Genomic DNA, 19,968 nt, shown 5'->3' with positions numbered 1-19,968 from the left:
TTAGAGTGTACAATTCAATGGTGTGTAGTATATTTATAAATTATATTCACTGCAGTCAATTTTAGAACATTTTCATCACCCCCCAAAGAACCTTTGTCTTTTTTAGCTGTCCTCTCCCTTCCAGCCCCTGACAACCACTGATCTACTTTCTGTCTCTATGGATTTTCTTATTCTGGACATTTCCCATAAATGAATCATTCCGTTCTTTGTGACTGGCTGTTTTTGCTGAGCACAGTGTTTTCAGGATATATATATAGTCACATTGCACTAAATATCAGTACTTCATTCCTTTTCATGACCAAAAAAAAATTTCATTGTGTCGATATACCACATTTTGTTTATCCACTCATTGGTAGATGAATGTTTGGGTTATTTCTTCTTTGGAGCTATTATGAATAATGCTATGTGAATATTCATATAAAATTTCAGTGCAGACATAGTTTTTCAGTTCTCTTGGGTATATATCTATGAGTAGAATTGCTGGGTAAAATGGTAACTCTATGTTTAACCTTGAAAGAAATTGCATATGGTCCATTTTACATTTACTATTTTACATTGTCACCAACAGTATACAAGGTTCCAGGTTCTGCACTCTTGCACCAAGGCTTGTTATTATCTCTCATTTTAATTATAAAATACTTAATTTTTAAATAACCTACTATATTATGAATTATTTTAAAATTAAAATAGAATGAGATTTAATCTTCATAAGAAGAAATGGAAGAATGCCTCACCGAGCAAAACCCAAAGTAAACATAATGCAACATCTCCATTTGCTGTGGGAGGCAGATGGCTCTGGTCTCTCCAGGGTTCTGTTGTGTCAGAGTCAGACACAGGTTTAAAGGCTGGCTTTGCTACTGCTTAATTTGTGGCTTTGGACATGTTTCTTAACTTCTCTGAAACCCAACTTGTTGGTGAGAGTGGGTGACACTAGTAATAATTACCATATAGGGTTATGGAGAACATTTGAGGAGAAAACCCCCAGGCACAGTGGTAGTACCCATCTGATGCTCAAAATATATCAGTTCCTTCCTACTTAGCAGAATCCTCAACTTGCCTGAATATTAGTTTGCAGAAAAATTGTGAGTTGCATTCAAACGTACAGGCTTGAAGTCAAGAAGTCTTGGGTTTGAATCTTGGCTCCACCACTTTCTTGTTGGATGCTTAGGCAAGTTATTCAACCTCCACGTGCCTTTTTCTCCCTGTCTGTGAAAGTGAGAATAGTGATTGTGCTTACCTCATGTAGCCATTGGGAGAATTGTGATAAAGTCCTGGTACATAGTAAACACAAATAAATTAACTAAAATTGATTATGTTAAAAGAGGATCCATGGAAAAGGAAGATTTTAGCATTTAATGGAACATATGCTAAGAAAAGCAGGAAAAAAACATACAGCGTTGCAGTGGGTCATGTGAAGATACGGGAGGCCTCTTTAGTTTCTGAGTTATCTGTGAGTTGACTCAAAGTCACATTTCTCTGCCTTCCCTCAGTCCCCTCCCACTCCCACCCCCCCACCCCATTTTACTTCAGAAAGGAAAAGGTTTTCTAAAAGCAGCTCAGTCTCCTTTCTGTCCTTGGAGTCAGGAAATAGACCATGGAATTAAACAAGCTGTTTCACATGTATCTCTAGAGATAAAGAAGAAAAGCTTTTCTATCTAAAGTGAAATTACTATAAAATCCCATGCTGGCGATAAGCCATACCCCACAAACCCCTATCCTCCCCAATGCTGGGGAAATATTTAGCAAAATCTCTCTTGCCTATGAGACCCTGTGGGGGTCATTGAAGGAACAAGAAGGACACCCTTAAAGTGCTCAACTCGACATGAATTCCCAGGAACCTCACTGGCCTCCCTGTGGCCCATTGGGGCTCATGGAATGTTCTGTGGCTGCCTCCAAATGTCTGAACGTTTGTGACCTTGGGCGCCAAGAGAAAAGTTGATGTGTACCTTTCCTTAAACAGGACCCGAGAGAGATTCTGATTTCGAAATACCAATTTAATGAGGCATGGTTCACCAACCCCATGAGGGCATGTCACTGTTTATTTTCAGGTAAAATCTAGGCATATAAATGAATGATGATGGTTTCTTCAAACCTGAGTTAGGAAAATAGAGCAATGGCTACTACAAGAGTAGGGAAGCCACTTGACCAAATTGCTGATTAATTTAAGAGTTTCCCAATTTTTGCCTTATAAAGAGACAGGAAAGATCAGGGAAGATAGGTGGTTCCATCACTCTTTCCTCAAGGATGAATTTTTGTGCAAAAACATTCAGATTATTCATGGTGCTAAGCACTCTCTCTTTCTCCCCACCATCAACAGCCCAAGGAATATTGTCAGTACCCAGATTATCTCTTACCATCATCCTCCATAAATCCTCTTTGTAGCCTAAATCTCCTGGAATCACCACTCTGTGTCCCACAATTATGAGACTGCTAGTTCTGATAGAAGGTATACTCTAACCCTGGTGTCATGAAGGACAATATAATGATGGTGGTATCACTGACTGATGTCATAGAGCCACCATTGTGAGCATCAGTCAATCCAGAACTATGACTTGTATTTCAAAAATTAGCTTTCAAATGAGAAGATTAGGAACAAAATTGAAGCAATCAAGCCTCTCTTTCTGACTCGTCCAACTCCTAAATTTCTATTTTGACTTGTCCAACCCCTAAATTTCTATTCAGCAAGGTCAAAAATCATTAAATTCTACCAGTGCTGAAGTCATTTGCAAATAACAGTTCAGCTGATATTAAAACACCTGATGTAAATAAATGCATACCACTTAGCAGATGTGGAAACCCAAATTCAATTTTATTAGGTCAGGCTAACTCTGCACTTATTAATACCTCTTCGAGTTTTGTAGGCTGTGTGGAAAGATTCTGAGGTTGTCCTCAACCTAGAAAAGAAAACCATTTGAAACTACTTCAGAGAAGAAACACACTTTGGAGACTGATCCTGAAGTCAGTTTGCTTATAGAGGTGTTATTTTCATGTGCAAGAAAGTGTCTGCACTTTTAAATTTCAGTATTTATAAATAATAAAGTGAAATGATGATCTTAAAATTACATTATAGTCTGGCAAGTGATGCTTTCATATATACTATGGTGTTGCCAATCCCTGATCAACATATACAGAAAATTTTCTGAGGCCTCTTCTATGGAGGCATCATGAAGGCAACTGAGTAGTGTTAGCAAGGAATCTGGGGCTCTAGGAGGGTTGCTCTATGTAGAGCTAACTGGTCAACCTTCAACTTTTATCACTAATCAATGAACCAACTGAGAGACTGTCATTAACAATTTATCATTGTCCTGTAGGTAATATGCCACTGGTGGAGTGTAGTTTGAGCTACTAGAAGTAGAATTTAAGAAATCATTTGAGTCATAGTGATTATGCCACTTGCAGAATTTATTTAAATATGAAAGTTAGTGCCTACAAATAGTCCTCCTATGTTGAGTAACAAATGTTTAGGAAGTGAGGTGTTACTGTTACATGTATATTGTGATTAAATCTAGGTTAAAAAAACTTTTTTCTGTTGCAAGTTGTGATGTTGAAAAAAAATCTGTATAATAAATATACATTTCTTTCCTACCTTAGTACAATATGGTGAAGATAGTTAAGTTTGATTAATTCATATCTTCATCTAGTCAATAAATATAATATTTATCAAACATTGCTATATGCTAGTCAGCTTGTTGGGTATTAAAGATACAACAGCACACAGTCTAGCAGGGAGGACAAACTGATGTTAAACTTATAATTGCTATACAGTTTGTTGAATGGTGTTGTAGAGAAAGAACTTATTTGGGAGTGCATACCAGGGAAACTCACCTGGATGCGGGCTCTGAAAAGCTCTCTGTGGGGAGTGATATTTAATCTCTACCCTGAATAATGCGTGGGAACTGGCTCAGGTGAAACCTCCTTATTAGACTACATGCTTTTCTTCAATCAAATGTAGTTATACCATTGTTCAGCTTTCCATATAAAGAGCTGGGGTTTCTTATACGTAAGAATATTCTGAACGAAATGTTACAATACGTAAGATTCTGATTCACAACTTCACTGCTCATTCTACAACACTGTAGTTGTAAATAAAGATAAATGGGCTTCTTCTTGGACATCATGAAAACCATAGAATGTTTTTTAGTTGAATCACGTGTTTTTATCATTTTTTATTCTAATAGCTACTTTTCCTCTGATATTCTCTATTTTACATTACAAGGACCAAACACACATTCAGTTCTTTATAATGACCCATTGGCTGATTTGAAGATAGGGAGAGTGAGATACTGTTTTTAATTAGTTGGGAAGTACTCACTCTTCTACTTCTGATTCATTGGCATTATAACAAATTACCTTTCCTGCCATAAGCTGATTGCTCTAGGACTATCTTCTAAAATACTGGTGTAGAATCTTGCTAAGATTTGTCAATCTAAACATTCTGGAATGATATCACATTTACTTTCTACTTAAATACTAACGTCTGTGTATAGTCAGGTGGGTGACTATCACCAGGAAACATAAAGTTGAAAGGAAAAGGCTGCAAAGGATTGCAGGAACTAAGGGAGGAAGCTACCCCTGTTGTCTGGGTAAAGTGTCTGAATCCAGACTATCCCCAAACTGGGGCTAGTGTTGAGTGAACAGGGATTAGCAGTCATTTTTGGACAAAGGCATGGGGAAACAGAACATGTATGACCTAGTTCCATTGTTCCAAAACTGATAGTTTTAATCTGAGTGAGAAATAACTACTGTCTTCACTCTCCAAGTAGCCCTCTCATCACCTAATATGGTGTTTGCTGGATGGATATTTTAAAAGTTCACTGAAGAAACCATTGGACCTTGATCTTTCTCAGATAATTTGCAGTTGTTGGCTTCCAAGAGTGCTGGTTGGTTGGAAAAAAAGGCTCGATGGGAAATGGTCCCAAGAGCAGGGCAGCCGGGTATGGCTGTGGAGCTGGTAAACTGCACAGACACTGGCCCGGTGGGGGAGGGGAAGCTGAAGTTAGGTCAGCCAAGAGGAAGGAGGCTTTTCTGTAGTTTGTCCACCTGTTTGTAATTTATATAAGGGCACGGTATGGACTAGCTGCTGCCCTTCTCAACCATTTCTGAATTCATGCTCACAGCTAACTATGACTTAAACAAAGAAAAATGGGTAATTCTAAGTAATTTTTTCATGGAGAGATATGGCTGTCCAATCTAAATCTTCTGCTATATAAACTGCATGTTTTCGTCTACAAAATATGGTTCAGATGTTGCACAGCAATATTTTCACCTTGAAGCTTTCCAGATGAATCGTTGGAGTTTCCTGTGGGAGATAACATCTGAGTTCAGCTCACGGAGTCTTTCTCTTCCAAGCCTGTCCTGTCTCCAGGTTTATATGCCTGGGGTGGCCAACTGACTGTATATGCGACATTGTACCAGATTTCAGGGCCATATGCTGTTTTCCTCTGGAAGTAATCCTAAGTCAGTATTGGATGCGGTCAGATGCTGCCAAATAACTGTTGGTAATGTACAGTTCCTCCTTCCCTGCCTGGCTTCAACATGTCCTATAGTCTCCAAACTAACATCTGGCAGCTCTGTATACACTTAGCAACTTGCAGATTTGCCTGCATTGATTTACACAAGGGATTTAAAAAAGAACCACCATTTATTTATCAAACATTTATCACATATCTACTCTACATAAGGCTCTGTGCCAACTTTGGGGACCATACAAAGACTCTATACAGTGGTCGGCAAATTCATTAGTCAACAGAGCCAAATATCAACACTACAATGATTGAAATTTCTTTTGAGAGCCAAATTTTTTAAACTTAAACTATATAGGTAGGTACATTGTTATTAATTTAATTAGGGTGAAGGACCCTTTGTGGAAGAGCCACACTCAAGGGGCCAAAGAGGACCATGTGGCTTGCAAGCCGCATTTTGCTGACCAAGGCTATAAGATATTATTAAAATGTTTCACATAGGAAGCCATGTAGTTCATCAGCAGTTTCATATGGTTCACCCTAAAATTATGAGCCCTCTGTCAGAGGACTTAGACTAAAGTCCTGGCTCCTCCATTTACTAGATGTGTTTCTGTGGGCAAGTTTTTTCATTTGTTCTTTCTTTTTGGTAAAATGAGGAAGTGGCCAGAATGACTCTCAAATCCTTCCTTCAGGACTTTAAGTGTCTAAACTGACCAACCTGGAAGAAGTAGTCTATTGCTGAAGAAGCAATCTAATGGGAGGTATGGAGAAAATAAATGGTAACAGACCCGTGAGTTCAGCAGTAGCTCCAGAGGGCATGACAAAGTTCTTAAAATATATAAAATTCATCTTATTTCTGCCTAATTTAAAAATAAATAAGTGTGTACACAACCATCACCCTTTAGGCTTTATTTAACACTCTTTTGAAAAATCTGGAAGGTTGGACAACTTAGAACCTAGCACCATTTTCATTAAAAGGTTTAACACAGTGATTATAATATTTTTATAGTGACAATTTTCAAAACACACGTTTTCCGATTTGATGCACATAACAACCCAGTAAGCCAGGCTCTTTTATTTTTTATCTATTTTTTAGGAAACTAAGGCTTAAAGAGCTTAAGTGACTTACTCAAAGCCACTGGCTTATAAGGGGCCAAGCCAGAATTCAGTGTGGGTTTTATAATTGTTATTTCTGTATCATTTCCAAACTGACTCCACGAACAGAAAAACAAAGAGGGGGAAATCTGGGGAGAAAAAAAAATGCTACAGAGATAACTAGAAGCAGATTGGAAGATTTCTGTGTGGAGATACCTGCAGAGCACACATAGCCTTTAACAATCCTTCTTTATTGGGACAAAGCTAAGAAGGGCAAAACCCTCATCACTGAGGCATAGGCCTACCGGTACCCGAAGGGAAGAAAAATGCAAGGTTGGGAACTGATGTGCTATTGAATACCACACCCCATAATTAACATTGTTTTCTAACAGACAAGGGCATCTTTTCTCCTTCTTTAAGTTGTGGCTGTTGTGTTATTCTGGACATTCCAGCTTCTATAGTTGCTGTGGCTACGGAGGCCTCATGGATTCCTTCACTTAGATCTTAAAGGGATTTTCTTTAAGAATGACTTGTAGTATAGTCCAGTCACTTGATACAGGTGACCCAGAGGAAAGACGCCACCACCGTGGTGTTCACATTTGGCTACACATTAGAATTGCTGGAGCGCTTCTACAATCCCAATGCCCAAAGTCACACTCCATAGGGATAACTCACAACATCTGGGGTAAAAGCCAGTTATCAATATTTTTTAAAGACCCCCCCCCCCAAGAGATTACAAAGTTTGCAATTAATGGGCTTATGATTTGTCTCAGATCACACAACTGGGGACAGAAACCCACCATGGTTTAACATAATTGTTTTTAGCTAAAACTGACTCATACCCTAAAAGTATAGGATGAGTAGATACAGAACAGCTGCTATAATGATGGTGTGCCAAGTAATTTCTATATATTACTTATCTTTCACAAGTGCTCTTCAAGGTGAATACACGAGCTCCAGTTCACCGATGGAGAATATGAGTGTGTTTTTGTTTGTCCTGTGAGTCCTCCTTCACTGTGGAAGGAGGTCTTCCAGTGCTGCTCCTTCATTGAACATGCAGTGGTATTTATGCAAGTGTTTAAGGAGAACCTACTGCATGCCGAGCATTATCCTCGCCTATGTGGGCAAATGGTCAACGAGGAACATAAATAAGGCTTTGACCTCCCAAAGCTTATCAGCTAATGAGACGCAAAGACATAATTCAGCAATTCCAACACTCCGGGGTAAGGCTATCATGGGGACTTACTGTATTCATTTGCACTGGGCCTTGTTTTTGGAGAGGTTTTATGGCAGTAAAAGCAAGCATGATGAAGTTGTTAGACTGTAAATAAGAAACAGAGACCCAGACTAGGGAAACTATACATAAGTGTAGAGACTTAAGAACAGAAGAAGAAAAATACATAGTTATGCAAGTCATAAGGATCTGCTTGGGCTGAACCTCAATTCTGGCATTAAATGTCCTGGCTGCCATATTGAAAAGGGAGCTATGGTTTGTTATAAAGTTCTTATTGTCAGAAAGATGAAAAATACTAGTGCCGCAGGGAAGAAAAGGCTTTCCCCACACTTGACTCTTGAGGAAATGTCTCATGTGGTTTTTCATATAGTCTCCATCAATATTCCTACAGTGACTGCAAAACTGGATTTTACAACATAGTGCTGTAAAGACCCCCCCAGTAAAAGCAAGGATATAAAATAGTAAATTTGTGTCATAAGTAGGAGGTCAGAAGTAAGTTGATTTGTGCCAAATGTATATCCAGATAAATCTATGTCTAGAAGTTGGAATATCTGGGGGAATGGATGGATTGGACACCCTTAAAAACAGTCTTCATAAGTTTTCTCTACTGCAATTTTGATAAGGTAGATGGTCGTTTTTTTGATCTTCTGGAGTAGGACTGAAGGGTAAGTATTCCACATTGTGGATAATGTAGTGAATTATACCCAGGGTTAGCAAACATTTTCTTAAAGAGCCAGATGGTAAATATTTTAGCCCGTGTGATCCAGACAGTCTCTGTCATAACTCTTCAGCTCTGCAGTTGTAACACAGAAGAAGCCATAGACAATACATAAGTGCCCAGGAATGGCTGTGTTCCAATAAAATCTGATTTATAAAAGCAGGTGCCAGGTCAAATTTGGCTGACAAACTATATTGCTGCCCCCTGGTTTAGCACTGAAAAGAGCAAAGCAAAGTATAGTATTGCTTTATATATATATATATATATATATTATATAACGTTTAGAAACTTAGCAAGTCTTGGTTAATAGTGCCTTTGGTCTCAGAATTTAATTGAGAGTAGGTAAACACACATGCTGAAGAGAACATGGCTCATGTTCAGGTTGCAAATTTGTTACATTCATTGGAGGAACATGTAGACCCCAAAGCAATCCAATATAATTATTTATACATTAAAATGACACTCAGCAGACATGGAACTAGGGTCGCTATAGCATAGAACTGGACTGGGTCTAAAACTTTTTAATTTCATGTGAAGAAGAAACATAGTATTTCTCACTTGGAGGTCTCACAAAGCAACATGGATTCTCTATTAAGATCTCCTGGTTGGTCCCTTAGGAAAGAGAGAAGATGTTGAATTACTTCCAATAGGTGTGTGCTCTTTTCTCCTTCATCATCTTTTCAAGTGTAAAATCTATTCCAGGCTACCAGATGTAGATTCTAACAAATCTTTGGGAACAGCCAAAAATACAGCTGCTTTTCAGAAAAAAATAATATGATTTCACTGTAAAAAAGCTTAGTTAAGAACAGACAATACATGCTGATGATTCATTATGATCTGGATTTTAAAATACCTCCCACTGGCTATAAACTAATCTGGAGAGGGCCGGGGTTAATGGTATGATGGGAACTACCTTAAAGGGATAAGTCTGGAAGGTCATCAGAAGAGGTGCCTCAAGTGATTTGTAATCTGCAGCAATGTGTAATTTAGGGCCCAACCTTAAATACAATTTACGGATAACCCATGGTCCTGAGCAATTAGTTATGAACCATAGGTAGTGACAATACAAAAGTAGGCGTAATCAGAAATAACAGATTCAGAAGAGTTTACAAAAACATGGGATACAATTGTGGAACCTTTGGGGCTTCATTGCCAGTTGGAACATAATTTGATCTGTCATTCTTTCTGGATAGTAGGGAATTGTTCCTTTTGCTCCATTTGAAATTCCTGATTATTCCTTTGTCTTGTAGCATATGGTGGTTAAGAAAATGGTTTCTGTTCATTGTAATCAACTACCTTAGGCCTATGGATAACAAGTACTGTGTCCTTATCTGTATACACTCAGGGCTTTGTCCAGTACCTGACCCCTAAGGGTGACTCAAACCTGGTTGTGCATGAATGAATCCTGGATAATTTAGTCCTGTTGGTAATACTAGTATAATAGAATGGTGGATTGCCAGGAAGGGAAATGGCTACTTTCTTTTGCACAAACTGTGGCAGACCTTGAACCATTCCATCAGAGACTAATAAGGCTTTTTGTTTAGGGACTGGAACAAAGCATATCTAGAAGACTTAAAAAGCAGCAAAACACTCATATGGAGTCATAGTGCCCCCTCCCTCCCCCCAGTAGATATCACCAAGATAAGGGTGGGGTAAGGGATGTATATAGCAAGGAATGGAATATTTTTAATAATGGCTTATTCTTAAGCAGGATTTGAGACCAGAGAAATCTCAAAGGTAAATGTCTTAGGGAAAATATTTGATATCAAAGTCCCCTGAGATTTCCACTTTTTCAGAAGTAACAAGTGATCAGACATACTATGTTGTTCCCTCTTCTTTCCTCTGGCTCTTGCCAACATGCTTATTTATAACAGTGACTTTATTAGTTGTCTTAGGAAAACAAATTTCCTTCAACAGAAGTCACAATATGATTTTATAATCATATTTTTAAAACATCCCTGCCACTAATAAGAGATGCATAAAAAAATGGGGACATTCTGAGCCAAAAACAAATTAATGCTGGTCAGCACTGAGGTGCAGCCATAGCTCTGTCCCTAGCCCACTCTGGTGGCCAGGTCTTGCAAGTAAGAAAGATGGAGAGAGCCAAGAATATGGGATGTCCATAATGGCCCTCAGAACGCAGCCAAGGCTCTAGATCTGAGCATTTCATTGTAGAGTTCCCTTGCTGCCAGAGGAATGTGGGAACAAAGAAAGAAACAAAGGGAAGATGAACTTCAAGCAAAGCCTAACATCACATGGGGATAATTTGTCTTACTGTAATAGATAAATCACCTACCTCCACTGCATCTAGGTTTATAAGGGATGAAATTTGGCCCCAGGGACATTTAGTATCTCTTTATCCTTATTACCTCTACCCACATCACAAGACCAAAGAAACTTGAGCATCTGTTCAGTTTTGTTTCTGACCCTCCCCTAGCATTAACCACAAGGCAACAGAAATAGAATAAAGAGATTAATGGATAACCTTAAATAGCCTCTAGTTTCACCTCTTGGTCCTGCTCGGGTGAGTGTTGAGAGCCAATTATAAGTTGTCACAACCTGACTATCTTTAGATCATAGAAATATGCTGACCTCCAAAGTCAATATTAATTATTTTTTTACCTGCGTATTCTTCTGTTCATTGACCCATTCTGTCTGTCCTTGGTCCCAGGGCTTGAGGATCATTTTCTCAGATGCTTCACGGCTCATCTTCCGGCTCAGTTCCTCCAGTGGCATGCGGGCCACCATCAGACTGTATGCAGAGAGCTATGAGAGGGATCCCAGTGGTCATGACCAGGAGCCGCAGGTACCAAAACAGAGCTGGGCTCCCAGCCCAGTGTGTTGAATTGCTTCTGGCAAATTCTAGGAGCTCCTGTATGTCTTTAGTAAGAATCATTTTATTTTCTGGAAAGTGAGTTCTATGTTGATGCTTGTAGCTGGAGGACAACCTTAATGACTCCATGCAAATTTAATTCATTCATTGCAGTATTTGAAATAGAAAAATTGTTCTCTAGCATCTATGATGAGTTTAGACTAGCATTTCCCAAATGACTTGCCTGTCTTGAATACTCTGCATTTTGTTCACTGGGGCGGTATCAAGAAGAGGCACCTTGCATACATAAGTTAAGGAAATTCTGAGTTAGAATCAAACTGGTCAAACTACTCAGAGCCTTGACTATGCTTAAATTATGAGTCTTCAGGTGCTTGGAAAACTCTGGGTTGGACCCTGACCTTGAGGTGCCAATATAGATACTACTTTGGGTTTTCCCCTCTCAGATTGCTGCAGAGCCTGGCGTCAGAGGAGTGACGATGGCTGGCCTGAGTTTAAAATTAAGGGAGGACACCAACTAAACTAGGCCTGCTAGAGTTTGGCAAAACCCCCTTATGTTGTCAACAATAGAACTAATTAAGAACTCATTTAGAAAAATAGTGAATAGCACAAGCATAAGCCTTCCCACTCCCAAATTCATTAAAGCTTCAGGCAATATTAATTGATACCAGAAAGCACTCACCATAACATTGGGTACTTCCAGCGATGCTGCTGCCTGTCCCCACCCTCCGGGTCTTTCTTTCAGTCTGGGTTTTGAAGCTAGACCTCTGATGATTTCTTGAGATGAAAACATTGGCTCCATCTGCAATGCCTTTTTTTGTGTGTGTGAAGTACAGAAGAAAAAGTCTCTGCTTCTCATGTTCCACTTGCTCAGGATTTCCAGTTATAATTTGCCTTAGTTGTTCACTGGATGAAAAAGATGCCAGGGAAAGGTTTCTTCCTTTGTCAGTACTTTAGTGTTTTTGCCTGTTTGATTTTGTTGTTGTTGTTGTTTTTCATGGTATTTTTCTTTGTAGAGTCTTAAAGTACTTAGGAAAGAATGGTACCATAGATCCTTACACCTGACCTTGTCGCCAGAAGGTCTGTCTGAAGTAAAATGATCCCAGGTGGGGAAGGAGAGGTCTAGGAGGCTGAGAACTGTTAGCAGGGTCACCTGGAGCATGAAGGGCAGAGCACGAGGCCAAAATCAAGCCCGTGGCCCTTGCCTCTCAGGAGTCCAGGTTGTCCATGCTGGATGGGTGTAAAGCCAGCAGGCAGGGCCGGGGCCACTATCACAGCAGCCCGGCCCATGCAGGTTCACATTGGATTCGGACAGTCGGTAAAGAAACAGCGGAGCCAAAAACTGATGGGCCATAGCCTTTAATCCTACCTTGCACCCGGCGGGCAAGTAAAAACATACACTGGGCTCCAAAACCCAGTCACACTCAGTGCTCACAAAGCCACTGACTTATCCGAGTTTCCTAGAATCAAAGGTTTCTAGCTCACCAGCCTTCTTCTCCTCAGTTCCCCATCTCCTTCCTTATCCCAGATACAAACTCTACACAAACTGGCATCTCACTCAGCACTCTGCCATCTTGGCTGCTTCTCCTGGCCTCCTCCACATGGCCTCCTTTAGCTGCTGGCTCTACTCTCTCCGCTCTCTCATGCTAACCTCAGGAACCAAGAGCGCAAACTCTCGTTCCGTCCCCATTTTATAGTGTAGAAATCCAAACCCTTAATCCAATATACATAACAGGGAAGTCTCTAATACAAAGTCACTTCTCTGAGGCATGATAGGATTGTACCACCTCACACCAAAAAGGGTGGGACAGGTTTAATCCCAAAACCAAGGCTACAAGGATTCTGCTTGCCCCTAGCCCACCCCAACACACATTAATATCACCTGGGCGACTGCCTCCTCGTGTTATCTTTAACAAAGTGAGCATAATACATTTTATCCGCCCAACAATGGGCCTCGCTCTACTAATATTATTTGTTAGTGAGCACAGTTTACCCAAGATAGTACAAAACCATGCAAAAACTAAAAGCATACCCTAGTTTTCTGTATAAAACTCTTGTCTCTATCTCACATTTGGGAAGTAAGATTAAAGCAAGGCCCTGTATGTCCAGAGCTACACACAGGGTGAGGAATGATATTCCTGGCCTCACCAACTCTGACTCACTCTGACTTAAAGGCTATTTTATTCTCAACATTCTCTTCCCTATTTACAGCAATAAGTGGTAATGATATTTGCTTATTTTTATTTACCTTACACACTGACTGCAGGGTATTTATATAATGTCTAGGCCATTAGACATGTGTGAAAACACATATTTTCCTCAACTCTTCTAGGTTCTTCTAGCTGGTCTAACAATCAAATTGCCACGAGACAGATTAGCAGGAGAAAAACAAGTGAAAGCTAGTTAACATGAATACCTCCTATATACAGGTTAGACCCAGGAAAACAGTACTCTGAAATGGCAGAAGCCAACCACCTTAAATAATGTGGCCCACTTATAAGACAAAAGATTTTGAGGGTGGGAGTGAGTTATGGGAGGTGACCAGAAAAAGCCCAGTAAACAAGGGTAAGGTTATTGTGCAGTTTAAGTCCTTGCCTTTTCATCGATAAGAGCTTCTAGAGTTAAGGTCATCCTCCCTCTTCCTGGTAAAGTGAGGGAGACACCCTTACAAATGGGAAGTTCCCTTATACATGTTTCTTACCAAAGGGCAACTGTGACTCAGTTTTTAGCTTTTCCTATGTCTGCCGTGTCTTGAAAATAATCAGCCTAAAATAATTCTTATGCCAAAGAAACACATTTTGGGAGGGCATTTTGCTGCCCTACAAGTCTCTCTCTGAGATGACCCACAAAAGCTAAGTGGTACCACTTTTTTAAAAGGTTTCCTTTGAAGCTGAAAACCTCCTGTAATGTGGTGGCTGAGGCCAGGCAGGGTCACATCGGATTCGAGCAGATGGTAGAGGAACTGCGGAGCCAGAAAGTGGAGGACCATTCCCATTTCCTGGGGGCTCACAGAGAGGGGCGAGTGAGTGAACAAAGGAAAATCGCTTTCTGCAGTGGAGGGCAAGGGGTCAGGAAAATCGCCCCTCAGGTGGCAGCTGAGGGACTCGGAGACCACACCTCTCAGTGGCAGGAGAGGATCTGGGAGAGCCGCCCCTAGGGAAAGCACCCATAGCATTTCATAGAGACACACACATGTGGCTTTCTGCCACGTGCTCACACACTAATTGTGCAAAGTGCTTGCAGCCAGGAAACCAGCGAGCACGCCTAACAGCTGTTTTCCCCACACCTCCCTAGGCCTGCTGCTAGAGGGCTGTGTGATAAGTGTTATCAGGGCTCAAGGTGGGCTGCCCCCAAATATTCCACAATGGCGTATTGATTACTTTGAATTAGTTACTTGACCAGAAGCCAGTTCGAGAAGGGCACATTGACCCTCCCTGGTCTCCTTGAAAGCAGGCGGTAAATCTCTCCTGTGAAAGCTGCCGTCCTTGATCCAGGGGGTGGGAGAGGCTCCCTCTAGCTGGAGTTGAGGAGTCAAGAGCCTACATACCTGTGTAAACAAACCTTATTTTTCACTAAGTTACTATCAAGACCTTATTCTAGTTAGATTCCTAACAAATGAGCATCCAAAACTAAATATCTGTACTGTCAAATCTTCACAAATTTATTGTTTTTGTCTAAAAAAATATATATAAAGGTGAGCTGATTCATCATTCCTCTGAGGATTATTTATGACCTCTCGTGAGCAAATACTATATTGTTTTATTTCCTGTTTGTCTGGTCTTTTTCAATTTTAGTATTAGTCCAGCCATAAAAACTCAAGAGTACAAGGGAGAATTTTCCCCTTTCCTACAGTATGTTTACTTCAGTCCGTGGTGAAGCCACCATTGCTGTGTATTTTTGATGGTCGGGGAATTGTAAGGCTGGTGGCCATGGCTGTGCACATTCGCATTGGATTCCGGCAGACAGTAAAGGAACTGTGGAGCCAGAGAATGGTGGATCCTTCCAATTTATTGGAGGCTCACAAAGACAGGCAAGCCAAAAGAAGAAAGAAAAGAAAAAAAGAGGAGGGAAAGGAAAACCTACTTTTTGCAGTGGAGGGTAAGGGATTAGGAAATCAACTCTCATCGCCCCTGAGGGGAAGCATTTCTATCTTTACAATAGTGCCGTCAGGTGCTCCTGCACTAATTGCACAAAGGGCTTGTAGCCAGTACACCTGCCAGCAAGCCGAACACGCTGTTTCCCCCACAGGAGTCCATTCGTTAATACTGTTTTTCTGATTGCTGATATTCTGTCTCTCCCTTTCTAATCATAAGCAAGGGTTTTCTCAGATCTGCCTAGTGGGCCTTATAGTATTAGCTAGCATATGACCTAGCTAAACATTTTATATGCAAATAGAACTCCTCACTAAAATACTATATATCATTGATCCACCAACATATGCCTTAGTGTGTAGTACATTTATAATTTAAAATAAGATTTTAAAGCCTTACATCTAATCCCCTAAGAAAAGAGAGGAGTCTCCCAGCAGGTCCACCTGTTTTGATTACTGCTGAACTATACCTGGGCATTCAAGTTTGACCATTTGGGGCCTCCTTGCAGCACTGCCTTCCAGGATCACCTGCTTCCGCCTTAGAAGAGCTCTGGAAGAAAGACCTTTGGTTAACTGTTAACAGTGATCAAAGATAAGGCATTCTCCTCAAGCTGCTAGTGTTATTACCAGTTCAGGGCCTGAAAGGAAACACCAGCCTGTGTTGCTTTCTCAGCCACAGAGAAAAGCTCTTCCACCTTTTTGGCTTGTTCTGATTGGCAGCCCAGAAAGCAGAGCACAAATAGCCCCCCCCCCTGCCACTCCAGCACTGGCATTTGCACTCAGACACCCAGTGAAGTGCCTCTGTAATCTGCAGAGATTCCATTGATAATCTCATTCCAGTTCCACAGGTAGTATTTTTGAGTGCTTTACCCACCGTAACACAGAGCCCATCTACATGGCAAGTTATTTAGCAAGCGAACTGGAAAGTTCCCTTCAACTGGCTCTGTTAGCATCTGGCTATTTTACTTTGCGCAGGGATGGCTTCTTTTCCAGATATTTTAAACACATGTGAACAAAACTTGTTTTAAATATTTATACTGTGGTTGCCTCATGAACATATTCCTAACTATCCTACTGATGCAACTAGGAAAACTTGTGATGCGATCTGTGTGCGCATAAGTTTCTATTCCTGCTTATAGATTTTCTATTTGTATAATAGTGATTACACTTTTGTTTTAAGTGAATGTAAAATAATTTATTGCCTACATACAAAAATATTTTTTTTTAGAAAATTCTATCCATATGCACTTCAGAATTGGTGGTCCAGGGAGGAAGGCGACTGGGAGGGCCCTAACATGAGAAGGGGCTTGCTTTGCCCTCACTATGCCCTTGGTAAATCAGGAAGGAAAGCTTCCAAGGTCTATTTCTGAAAGATTATGTAGTTTTAAAAATACAAGATTACTTTAATTTTACTGGCAATCAATAGACCTTCAATGAGCCCTCAAACCAGCTGGTAATAATTTGGAAAAAGAGATGAGCCAAAATGATTTAAATTCACAGGTAACAAAAAACAGTCCAGTTGTTTCCATTATCTTACCCACCAGGTGTATTCTCTTATTCACCTTCTTTCCTTGACCCTTTCAGCCTGTGGGTGGAGTAGCCCATGAACAATAAAAAATCCTAGAGGAAAAGGAAGGAGAAGTTTTGTTAAGGGCTGGGATAATCACAGACTGATAAACTCCTGGCTGATCAACATTTGGCTTAGATACTTTAATTGTAGAAAACTCCTGGCTAATCCACATTTGGCTTAGATACTTTAACTGTAGAGTGTCACTGCACCCCACCCCAACCCCTGGAAGGAACCTGCTCTTTCCCAGCCTTCTTTCCAGTGGAGGGCATTTGTTTATGTTATTTCTGATAAGCCATACCTAGAAGTCTTTAAGGCCTGATATCTAAGCACTCCCTCTGTCAAAATACAGGCCATTTGTCCTTTTGCTCTACCTAATCCTCATTATGACTTTATAATCCAGAAATATAAAGTATAGAGCCATTTTGTGTTATGTTGGGAGAACATATCATTTATCATTTAGATCAGGATAATTTTGAGAGTGAAAGGGGGCACTGATAATTATTACATTCAGACTTGGGAAAACAGCTGTGTTAGGCTTGCTCGCTTGCACTTTGCATGATTAGTGTGTGAACACGTGGCGAGGCACGTGTGTGTAAGCCTGTGTAAAGCTATGGGTGCTTGCCCTCGGGGCAGAGTGCAGATTGCCTGCTCACCACTGAGAGGGGCCGTTTTGCTGTTCATTTGCCTGCTGCCGTGAGAAGAGGTTTCCCTGCCTGTTTTGCTCATCCTCTATTGTGAGACTCTATTAAACGGGAATGACCCAATGCTTTCTGACCCCGCAGTTCCTCTGCCTTCTGCTCAAATCCAGTGTGGACCTGCTTGACCTCGGCCACTGGTATTACAGAGACCATCCCCAATAAACCAGGACATATGGTTACTCTAGTCACACACCTTTGTGCTATCTTAGATCTGTCCATCTCTTTAAAGAGGGATTTCCAGGGGCACCAGCAATATCATCCTAGTAGTACAGAGGGAACATGCCAGGAGTGAAGAGTTAGATCAGTGGTTTTAACCCAGACTGCACATCAGGATGATGTGCATGGCTTGGTAAAAATACACAGGCCTGAGCCCCACTCCCAGACATTGTACTTTCATTGTTCTGGGATGGAGCATATGTTTTTAAAGAGCTTCCCAGGTGATTCTAATTAGAGAAGTGCCTCTAAACTTTAATATATATATATATTAATCACCTTGGGATCTTGTTAAAATGAAGATTCTGACTCAAGTCTGAGGAAGCCAGAGAGTCTGCATTTCTAACAAGTGCTCCGGTGGTATTGTGTTGCTGGTCTAGGAGCCATACTTTGACTAGCAGGATCTTGAATTCTTTCAAATTGTAGAGAGGGTAACACCTGCTTTTGTACCCTTACAAACACAAGATGCTGTCCTCTAGACTCACATCTCCAGTTGCCCATTGGACTCCACTTGAATGTCTTTGAGGCATCTTTAACTGGACATATGCAAAACTGAACTCCTGCCAGCCTCCCAGTATCCTCGCCCCACCCTTCCCCTACCCCAAACACTCTGCTTATTTCAATTCTCCTGAATCTCAGTAAATGGAAGCTCCATCCTTTTAGTTGGTTTGACCAAAAACCTAGGATCCAACTATGACTCCTTTTTTTCCTTCTCTCATATCCCATATTCAGTAGCAAATCCTACCGTGACCTTCAAAACACAAGCAGGGTCTGACCCTCCTCTCACCACCTCCACTATTTCTATGCAGGGCCAACCCTTTGTTTTCTTCTTTAGATTATTGCCATGGTCTCATAACCAGTCTCCTTTTCCTCCATGCTTGAGCATTGCTTGCCCACATCTAGTTTCAGCACAGCAACCAGAGCGACATTTTTAAAGACATATTAGATCACTTCATTGCACCGCTCACATCATCCAGTGGCTCCTCATTACACTCAGAGAAGAGCCCAAACCTTGACCATGGCCTCAAAAGCCCTACTGGAAATCTACCCCTGACCTCATCTCCTACCTCTTGTTCTATCTCCCCCTTCACTCCAGCCACTGTTCTGTGAACATGCCAAGCCCACTCTACCTCAGGACACCTACAATGGCTGCTTCCTCTGCCTAGAGTGCTGTAGCCTCTATCTGCCTGGCTTTCTCCCTCCCTTCCCCATATAGAACAGTCCTCACACCCAAGGACTGCTTATCTCCCTGACCCAGCTTAACTTGTCTCCACAGCATGTATCCCCATCTCATATGTTTATCGACTTGTTTGTTTATTGATTTGATTGTCCTCTCCGCCCAGCGGACTGAAAGCACCAGGGGGCAGGGACTTAGCCTGGTTTTCCTCACTGTATCACCCAGGCACAGAATGCCACCTGGTATACGGGTTGGGCAAAAGTAGATTTACAGTTGTGACTAGACAAAACACAAGAGTTTATTCTTGTGTTATTATTTATTAATTATTGTATTATTGTCCATACAAACATGTAAATGGCCAATACAGTTTTGCCAAATGAGTGAAATATTCAGTGCTACTTACTCTGGAATATCTCAGACTGATTGTGTCACCCAAGAAACTGAAATATTCTGGCTCAGTATGAACCTTGGTGCTACCGTCAGATCTTCCTTTATGATTGAGGGTTTGAAGAAAATCAGTTGCCATTTTACAGGTTCCCCTCCAGGCAGTTTAGATACATCCATTATCTTATGAATCATTCCAGTGGCCCCAGAGTAGAATTAACATCCTGCTATTGCAGGTGAGGAAACTGAGTCAGGGAGCCATTCAGATCCAGGGAGCAGGTAATTTTTGGATTTTAGATTTAAACTCAGTCTAATAACAAAGCCCAGGTTGTCCATGCTAATGCTTGAGGTCCACAGGGGAGAGAATTTCTTATCTGTGCTTGAGTTCAAGGCTGCAGCTGGAACCTCAGCTCAGTGTTCTTACTGAGAGACGTTTTTACTCACTGCAACCAATTCTCTGATTCTTAGACACCAACTGGGTGCCCCAAAATTCAGTT

The 19,968-nt window shown here is 40.9% G+C and overlaps 1 protein-coding gene across 1 annotated transcript in view; it reads left to right on the top strand.

Annotated features, from left to right (window-relative positions):
* The window catches only part of PGM5 (phosphoglucomutase 5), a 172,221-nt gene that overhangs the window by 142,461 nt on the left and 9,792 nt on the right, over window positions 1–19,968 (top strand). The window contains exon 10 of the mRNA XM_066368036.1: window positions 11,181–11,315. Coding sequence (XP_066224133.1) covers window positions 11,181–11,315 — 135 coding nt within the window. The remainder of the gene's footprint in view (window positions 1–11,180; window positions 11,316–19,968) is intronic.

The sequence above is a fragment of the Saccopteryx leptura genome, chromosome 2 (assembly GCF_036850995.1).
Source record: "Saccopteryx leptura isolate mSacLep1 chromosome 2, mSacLep1_pri_phased_curated, whole genome shotgun sequence".
In the NCBI taxonomy this organism is placed as follows: Eukaryota; Metazoa; Chordata; class Mammalia; order Chiroptera; family Emballonuridae; genus Saccopteryx; species Saccopteryx leptura.
Note: the sequence above shows the minus strand (reverse complement) of the source record. Positions and strands in the feature narration are given on the sequence as shown.